Source organism: Giraffa tippelskirchi, chromosome 6 (genome assembly GCF_054371585.1).
Source record: "Giraffa tippelskirchi isolate mGirTip1 chromosome 6, T2T-mGirTip1v1.2.pri, whole genome shotgun sequence".
NCBI classification, from domain to species: Eukaryota; Metazoa; Chordata; class Mammalia; order Artiodactyla; family Giraffidae; genus Giraffa; species Giraffa tippelskirchi.
In genome coordinates, this window is record NC_137280.1 from 157,607,865 (window position 1) to 157,617,500 (window position 9,636).

General features: G+C 36.1%; 2 protein-coding genes across 43 annotated transcripts in view; one reads left to right on the top strand and one right to left on the bottom strand.

Moving 5' to 3' along the window:
* RASA1 (RAS p21 protein activator 1) overlaps positions 1-3,158 on the top strand; it is a 112,266-nt gene extending 109,108 nt beyond the window's left edge. For 8 of the 14 annotated variants that reach the window (XM_081503936.1, XM_081503950.1, XM_081503942.1 and 5 more), the window contains one exon: positions 247-3,158. Coding sequence is in view for 4 of the 14 variants with exons in the window: in XM_081503950.1 (XP_081360076.1) it covers positions 247-306 (60 nt within the window). In the remaining 10 variants the exon portion in view is untranslated. The remainder of the gene's footprint in view (positions 1-246) is intronic. The other 6 variants (XR_014057575.1, XR_014057581.1, XR_014057572.1 and 3 more) reach the window with 3 other exon arrangements.
* Positions 1-9,636, bottom strand: part of CCNH (cyclin H) — a 375,519-nt gene that overhangs the window by 13,487 nt on the left and 352,396 nt on the right. For 13 of the 29 annotated variants that reach the window (XM_081503969.1, XM_081503978.1, XM_081503976.1 and 10 more), the window contains 4 exons: positions 7,450-7,520; positions 4,734-4,845; positions 1,731-1,791; positions 887-994 (listed from right to left, as the gene is read on the bottom strand). In XM_081503969.1, coding sequence (XP_081360095.1) covers positions 980-994; positions 1,731-1,791; positions 4,734-4,845; positions 7,450-7,520 — 259 coding nt within the window. In that variant the 3' untranslated portion in view covers positions 887-979. Of the gene's footprint in view, positions 1-175; positions 1,792-4,733; positions 4,846-7,449; positions 7,521-9,636 lie in introns of those variants that run through there. The other 16 variants (XM_081503963.1, XM_081503959.1, XM_081503965.1 and 13 more) reach the window with 7 other exon arrangements.

Here is a 9,636-nt window from a genome sequence, read left to right on the forward strand (position 1 = left end):
TCAGTTTTAACCATACTAACCTATCTGCCCTTTCCTGATCTCAACTCCTCCTCCTCCTGCCTTTTATTTATTCAAAACAAAACAAAACACAAATGTCAAGAAAAACACCCTGCTTTTCATATTTTAATGACATACTTCTCTCTTAAAACTGGAGTAAAAAACTTTTGTTATTTACCTTTGTAGGACTTCGAGTCACTTAGCTGGTCAGTCATGAAATAAAACCTCTGAACGTTTTTTTTTTTTAAGGGGCTTGGTAGGAAAATCTTCAGAGATAAATGCGGACCTTGCTCTGATGCCAAACTTTAGTGACCTAAAAGAGAAACAAGCTACTTAACTGTGGACAGTTTGCCTTCCTGTCTAGAGCCTGGCAGCACTGCTACTTCACCTGGACTGGACTGGACTGGAGGATCGTCAGTTTTGGCTTCTCCCCCTTGACCTTTACAAGATCATACTTTGTGGATTGTATTCCTCTCATTTGTCAATGAGAAGGAAACTAAAACCAAAAAGCTCAAGCCTAAAATACAAAAAAATTATTAATATGCATATAGTAAATTTTACTTTCAATATTGAAATGTAATTAAATGGTCCCTACACTTTATGGGAAAGTGTATCCTGGGATGCATGACACTGAGGAGAGGTGTGTCTGGAAAATTTAGATTCAGGACAGTCGAGTTTCTAAGAATTTCTTCAACCCCATTTTCTAGCAAAAAAAAAAAAACTGACCATCATAATTTGGTTCCAACTCTAGAAACTAAGATCACAGTTAAATAATTAAATGCTATAACAACCAACATTCCTCAGCACCTGTGAAACTACTAAGTTTGTTTTTTTATGGTGTCTGTTTAATAAAGGGATGTTAGATTATGACACTTTATATAAAACAATATTGGCAAATTATAGCTTTAATTTGATATAAGTCATGATGGGGTAAGGTTACCCAAACCTGGTGTTACTCTGGCTCCTTTGAAGATGTTTTATTTCACATAAAGCTACCCTGAAAGGAAAAAATTTTAAATAACATAAATAGAAAAGTTTAACATTATTCTGATGCTTTCACAAATAAAGTTAAATGCCAGACATGCTTCATCAGCATTGACAAATCAGTTTCAAATGGCTAGAGAGAATCTACCAGGTCATCGTCAGTCCATTCTTCCTAAGAAGGAAAGAAAATGTCATAAGGATAACAGTATACTGAAGCATAACCAGTATTGTTTACCTTCTTGCCTCTCTTCAGGAAAATGTTCTTTTGCTATGCTGATTATAAGGTAAATAAATCAGGAAAATTTGTAGCAGTTTAACCTTATAATAATATGGTGTGGTCTTACCAGGTTAGCCTAGTGACAGGAATAAATGTTACAGTTTATTGACGTTCTGGGTCTGATTATTCATTTTTATCTGACTTGACATGTACAATTTTCTTAAGGGTAGGAGAAGAATCCTTGAAGAAGGGTAGGAGAAGAATCCTTGAAGATCAGGAAGTATATCTACTACCTACCTTCTAATCTTAGGAAGGATTCTTCATCAAGTAACTATTATACTACTTCAGAACAGACCAAGACAGAAGTGAGAAAAATTCCTCCAATAATGGCCAAGGGTTAATAAAGGATACAAAAGAAAGCTTTCTAGTACCTCTCTCTATAATGCTTGTGCTCTAGAACAATAAAAGCTTAACATTATGGTTGTACCAGAATATACAACAGTAATTTACATTTTACCTTTGGAGAACATACCTCCTCATGTTTGGATTTCTTTGAAACATAATCATCATCTTCGTAACCTTTTCTCTTCTTCCTGCAATTAAGCAGTCATCAATAAGCAATCTAATATGGGCAACAGAATAAGTTAGCAAGGCTATGAGATATATTTACTGAAGAGCAAAGCCTAGATAAATGGAAAGAGGTGAAAAATTCAGATAGGAAAACTCTCAAATTACTCTTTGAATTCAATGCAATTCTAGTTACAATCCAAAAGCAATACTTTTCATGGAGCTTATCAAGTCAAAACACTGACACAGGAAAGATTAGCAAAAGAATCTGAAAAAGAACAAAGCAACAGGTACCTTGTCCTTCTCAACATCAAAATATACACCTAAACCATGGTAATTAAAAGTGTGGCACAGTTGTCCCTTGATATCTGCGGGGGACTGGTTCCAGGAATCCCCAGAATACCAAAATCCTCACATGCTCAAGTCCCTTATATAAAATGGCAATGGTTCAGTGGTGCTCTGCATCCAGAGGGCTGACTGTATCAGCAAAGAATCACAGAGATCAACGACCAGAGCAGACAGGCAAAAAACAAAGTATATACAGGGATTTAATCTGTAATAAATGAGTATTTAAAATGACAGAAAATCAAGAGATTTTTAAATGGCTGGTACAATGGGTTACTTATTTGAACAAAAATTTAAATATTATGAGATTTCTACCTCAGACCAGGCACAAATACTTGTAAATGGTTTTTACAGCTGAAGGAAAGGCAAAATAATAATTTAGGATAAGAAAAGGTGTTCAGATGTTAAAGAGTGTAAAGCAAAAGACATGTTGCCTACATCACAGAGTGAAAGAAACAATGGAAGAAAATCTCTCTATGATACATATAAAAGCTACAGGAAAATGACACCGGGAACTTGAGTAGGGCTTGTAATTATGCAACACAGAGGACATGCAAATGATTGTGAAACACAGAAATATCAATGCCTCAAAGTAATAGGGGAAATGAAAACTAAAAGATACTCTTTTACCCAGACTGGCAACAGTTAAAGACTGACAGTATTAAATGTTGTACAATTTATATGAAAACAGTGGAAAAATATTTCTTCTACACATACATAGAGAAAAGCTTGGCGGAGGTAAATACCTCTCAGGTCACAACTGGAACTGGGGTTTGGTCAAAGAGAACTTTGGTTTACCTGTATTAACTGGCTTTAATAATGATAATATATTACTTGTATACTGAAAAAAGATAAAAATCTTAAAGACCAAGGAAAAATATTTTATCCCAAAGCAATGCTTGTAAGTGTGGGTCCATGGACCGATGTTGCTGGTCCACGAACAATTTCCAGTGTGCAATAAGTACAGAAACTGAGTGTATGTTTAGAAACTTTATAGCAATTTGAGAGAATAATTTATGACTGTTAAATCTAATAAAATTTAAGCTTATCTTTATGTGTTTTCTTTTTTTAGTAATTGGTAACATTTTATGAAGTATAAACATCTGTAATGGGCTAGAAATAAAACCAACAGTCCTTTCCAGACAGTTTGAGAAGCACTACTTAAGTACTCCTATTTACACAAGATTTGACTGACACAGTGCAAAGCAGATGGTCATCTGGAATAAGATGTAAATTCTAGCAATTAAGAATTTTTGAATACAGTCCATTATGCAGCTAGAAGAGTTAAGAGTAACACTTCAATGGTCTAATTCGGAGGTTGACAAAATTTTCTTTAAAAAGGCCAGACTATAAGTATTTTAGGCATGTAGGCCATGCAGTTTCCATCACAACTATCCAACTCTGTTACTGTGTGAAAATAGCCATAGACAATAATGCAAACTAGTGGGTGTACCTATGCCCCAAGAAAACTTTCTATAAACAGGTACTGGCCCAGATTTGGCGTATGGGCTATAGTTTGGCAACCCCTGGTCGAAGCCCATGTCAAAATCATCGTGAAAAGATTATCAATCAGTGCTGCAATGCTTTTCATCAGTTGACATTTTTCTTACTTCTCTGTAGCCATTCCTTCCTTCTAGTCACCACGGAAACCCAGGAGTGAAATTTACCAATTTTAAGTTCTATGCTAAGCCATGTTTTGCAGTTACAGCTACAAATATAATAAGAGTCTCATATCTTGCACACTTTGTAAGTCCTTGAATAGTCCCCTACTATAATTTTAGTTAAAGAATTTGAGTCATGTGTACCTGATCTGAAGGCCTTAATGCTGTGCTGGCTTACATATTACCCGATAGTGTAGAGATGATATAATTATAGAGATCAAAAACATTTCAAATGCATCTGGAGTGTTAAGATGCCAAAGCTAATTCCCAGTAAACTTTACAGACTGCAGTCCATGGAACAGAAGTTTCACCATTCCTATTACCCTACCCAGATCTTCAACTGTTTAAACACCTGAAAGGTTTAAGTAGATATTTCAAATTGCAAAGCATAAAGAGCCCAAATACAGTGATTTCCACATTTAGCCTACAAATCAATAAAGCAGCATTATGGTGTTCCTTGTGGCTGCAAGAAGCCACTGAACAGCACATTTGCCTATTGGTTCTGTGTCCAGCATAAAATTACCACAGACAAAATATGCCAAGTTTCTCTACTCTAGCTAATAGATGTTAAATCTAGAATAGTGTACTTATTCTTCAGAGGAGATAACCAGACCACAAAGAACCCGAAGAGTAAAAGGGCAAGAAGAGGTTCAGGAATTCCCTAGGAAGACTCTGCCCCGTGGATCCCACAAGGAGTAACAGAACGGAACAGGGCCTGCAAGCTGAAGGACACGTTAGTCAGAGCAGAAGCAGAATATACTACTGAAACCCAAACTCAAAATAATTTATTATGTCGTGTTCAGTCCTATTAGAAATCTCCACTCAAAAGAAAATCAGATTTGGGGGTAAGTCAGTTTTCCCCACATGAACACAACTTACCAGTGAAATAATTTACTTTAAAGGTTAGCTGGACACAGTAACAGCCCTACCTGTTCTTGAATGGCAGCCTCGTGTCTACTTACGTGACTACGTTAAGCGCAAGCTCAGCAGAGTGACACCGCTCCAGCTTCTGTTTCAGAGCGGCCACTTCTTCAGGTCTGGGCGGTTCATATTTTTTTACCAAGTTCCTCATGCCTGTGTGGAGATTAATAAAAGGGTTTAAACCAGATAATAAAAAAGCCCTGTTCCCATAAGGCAGTTAAATAATTTCCCATCTAGTTTTGGGAACCAAAAACACTCCTGAAATGTGCTTATTCTTAGTATTAATATTGTTGCACATTAAAATCCAAGGACCACCATACTTCTAGTTCAAGTTATAGCCATCTGCTGCTTACCCCCTATCATATACAGCAAAAAGACAAACTCGCTCTACTAGTCAGTATTTTTTTCCAATCTTGACCATGGTTACTTTTTGCTCAAGTTTTACAGGCTTTTAAAAAAGCCCTACATAATTTAGTAAACATGCTTTGTCCCCTGCCACCAACCATATTCACAACATTCTATCCTACCGATGGCGGGCTGAGAGTATACTTATTTACAAAGAAAGCTGTTATTACCTAATAGGTAATGAAGGTAGGATGCTTAGTAACATGTCAGCCATCCTTTGCTTTAACAAAATGTAAAACTTAGACAATGAAGTATCACCAAGAAAACAAAAATGTCCTCATTAAGCTAAAAAACGCAGTGACTTTAAAATCACAGAAACATCCTCTACCTAGTCTATATTTAATTCAACTACAATAAACCAAGGAACATAAATCGCAAGATTAGGGGAATGAGAGATCCAGGGCTTATGATTAGTCAGCCATGTGCTCCAAATCAGTGACTCATTTCATAATGCAAATCAGTGTTTTCAACTAAATACTTCTGACAACAACCTAGGACAGTATCTTTGTGTGAAAAACTATGAGTAAGATACCCTAATATCATTAAAACTCTCAGTGTCTTAACAAGAGCTATTCTTATAGTAAAACAAGGGGAGTAAAATAAAGCTACTGAGAGAATCACTAACAAAACTGTCACCTATACACACAGCACAGTGAGTTACCTTTAAGATCTCTCCTAGCTACTAAATTCCCTGATCCTGATGTCTATGGCCAAATCACAATTAGCTTTGGAAGTGAACCCTCTAGTGGTAAAACTGAAAACCTACAGTTTTATGATTCTTAAATCACAAGTTTGTTTTTCTCAGAGGGAAGCCCTCAAGAGCGTTTCAAGCGAAGGACTCATGCAGTCTGAAGCATCTTGACTTTTGAAACATAAATCCTGTAAATACTCGCTCATCCAAGATTAAGATCTGCAATCTCATATTTCAGTATTTAAATCACAGATTTCATTAGCAAGGACAACAGGCAGAAACGGTTAGGAAACACGCTGATTTTTAACCCTAAAGAACAGCCCAGCAGCCCTCAGCATGCAGTGTGACACGGGCAAGAATGAAAATGGAGACGACTGGCTAACCTAGCCAGTAAGTTAGGTGGAGGCTCTAACTCAACCTAACGTACAGCTAAGGGAACTATATTCAGTATCTTTTAATAACGTATAATAGAAAAGAACACACACACACACACACACCCGAATCACTTTGGCCTAGACCTGAAACTAACCAACTATATTTTTCAACAGTAAAAGGAAAAAAAAACAACAAAAACCCAAACCCTCAAGACAGCATCGATACTACTGACAGCAGTTCAGGCTAGATGATTCTTTGTCATGAGGTGCTGTGTTAGTTTCCTAAGGCTGCTATTAAAAATTACCACAAACTTAGTAAGGTTTATTAAAACCACAAGGTTGGATTCCCCCACAGTTCTAAAGCCCAAGAGCCTGAAATCAGTTTCACTGGGCCAAAACACATTCAAGGGCAGGGCTGTGCTCTCTCTGGGGGCTTCTGTTCCCGCGTCTGGTGGCTGGCGGCGTCCCTCAGCTTGTGGCCACATTACTCCGATGTTTAGGGCCAGCATCTTCAAATCTCTCTATTCTGTCTTCACGTTGCCTTCTCTGTCATACCTCCTCTGCCTTCCTCTAATAGGGACACTTGTGATTACATTTAGGCTCTATCTGGATAATCCAAGATAATGTCCTTAACTTGATCACATCTGCAAGCACTTTTTTTTGCCATATAAAGCAACAACATTTCAGTTTCCAGGCATTATGACATGGCTATCTCTGAGGAGCCATTTTTCAGCCTCCCAAGGGGTTATACTGTGAATTCTAAAATGTCCAGCAGCACCCTTACCTCCACATACTAGATGTTGGGAGCAGCCACAAACACCCCCACCCTCAAAGTTTAACAACCAAGAATGTTCATAGACAGGAGAAAAAAAAAATTCACCCCTTTAAGAATCATGGCTTTTGTAATATCAGGTAAGGAAGTGACTAGCAAATGACACACATTAACTAATTAAAGCTAATTTATCTACAAAATAGAAGTTTCAAATTTAATTAGCCTCTAGTTCTCTAAGACCTTTTTTAGTGCTCATGATATTTGCGTACACTTTAAAAGGACCCTGTTCTGAATCTCAACCCTTTGTGAATCTCATTAATATTTTTCACTTTCCTAAAAAGTTCTGTGTAAAAACTACTTCATGTACCTTCTATTTGTTCTTCACCTTCATGATACAATAATAAGTAAATCTAAACAATAACTTGTAATCTCAACTTAAAATACCAGTAAGTTATTTATTTAGAAAGTAGCTCTGTGATAGAAGAACATTTTACAAAGCGTTCTGTTTTACTTACTTTTCATTATATCTAGTAACTGTGATAAGGAAGTTCTGTTCTCTTTGAGCATCAGACTTTCTGATAAATAACTGGAAAAGAGAGGGAAAAAATGTTTTAATCTATTGCACACATCTTGAGAAAATATTACATCATAAATTATTTTTCTTCATGTTCATTTCTTCATCAAGGTGAATTTTTAAATAAATTTACTTGAAAACTGCTAAATAAACAATACTTTGAACTCTACTAAAACTATAATCGCTATCTCTTACAGTCTTAAGAATCTACTACAACTTGTACTAGGTTAAAAATGCTTAATGCTCAAGTTAATTTATTTAACTTCCATAAAATGTTAAGAGGAAAATGATATGAAAATAATAGTAGCAATACTATTAAGATGTTAAGTGTTTAATATTTAAACCCTATCAGTCTAACTTCACTTTACAGGTGAGGAATCTGAGTCACAGGGACAGACAAGTCATGAATAAAGTCAGGGAGTAGCAGACTCTAGTAAGGATTCTCTCTCCTCTTGTTATCAAGTCCATGTTAACTATCATTGCTCTTCTTGAGACAAACAGGTATTCCTGATAACCAGTAAGAATATCACCCCATGCTTTACAAATCTATTACATCTTTTCTGCATTAAGTCCAAATCAAAAGTGTTAATACAGTGTTGGCCAAAAGGTTCGTTTGGGACATCTTATGAAAAACCCAAACGAACCTTTTGGCCAACCCAATAGTATTCCTTAAGTGGACACAAAGCCCAGTTAACTCTTTTCCTGGAACCAATGATAGTATTTCTATATTTATATTTTTAGCCACTCTGAGGTTTTATATACTTGAACTTGATCTATAATTAATAAGAGCTCAAGTGAACAGATTCTCCAGGCAAAGTAATCTTTCAAGCATGAATGTAATAAAAACTGTTAATTTTTCTCTTAGGTGAAATAAAGTTACAAAATTTAGAAGGGCAATTTTTAAAGAAATTTTGTTGCTATATGTCTTTTAAACTATCAAAATTATTTATATTACAAACTCTTGATAACTACTTTTGCTATTATATCTTCTTCATCCAGTGTGGGAATCGATTTTAAATATGGAAATCAGTAACTCCCTTAACAGCTAATACATTTCTATTTTTCTATTTTTCAGTAATTCAAAATCACAATTACTTTTTTCCTTTTTCTTTTCACACTTCTGCCGTATTTTTTTGTTTCTCTTCATTAACTAAGAAGTCAAACTAGGAGATGTGAAGTAAAGCTCGAAATCCAATGAAAAAGAAGAAACCCAAACCAACAACAGAATATTCCATAAGTAATTACCTTAAAACATCATTCAAAATATAACAGCAGCACAAAGGCTTCCCCCTTTTGAAATCAGTAATCAACATAAAAGAAATTTTCATGTATCCCAAAAGTTGGAAAGGAAGTCAGAAGTTAAAAAAGATTTGAAAGCATTTTCTCAAAGGAAAAAAAATACCCAAATGTCTCTAGTCCCTGAGAACGCAACGAAAGTGTATTTAATTTGTAATGAGCCCAAGGGCCTATCGGGGCTTCCCTGGTGGCTCAGATGGTAAAGAATCTGCCTACAATGCAGGAGACTGGGGTTCAATCCCTGGATTGGGAAGACCCCCTGGAGAAGGGAATGGCAACTCACTCTAGTAGTCTTGCCTGGAGAATTCCATGGACAGAGGAGCCTGGTGGGCTACAGTCCAAGGGGTTCCAAAGAGTTGGACAAGACTGAGCAACTAACACTTTCAACTTTCAAGGTACTATAATTTCACTTTCACCTGCTTATCTGAAATCATAACTAAACTTCTAAGATGAAATAAACTCTAATTTAGACCTTAGGATCCTTCATCCTTCTCTATTGATACAAGAAAAATCTTACCACTGAAAAATTAGCATATAAACGGCATAAAATACAATGCTAAAACAGATTAAGCAAACAACTGGTTATCTGAATTGTAGAAACGACTTTCTTCCCTTACACTATGGAAGCTCCACCCCTGCAAAATCCATAGTAGCAATGTGTATGGCCATCCGTCCTAACTAGGGCAAGGATAGCCTGTTCAGTCTTAAACTTCTACAGTATAGTAGAGTGCATGGTATATAGAAGGCAATGTGGGGGGAAGAAAAACTTCCATAAAGGTTTGCTTAGTAAATAAATGAAGGTATAGATCACTTTGGGATTAAATGTATATAT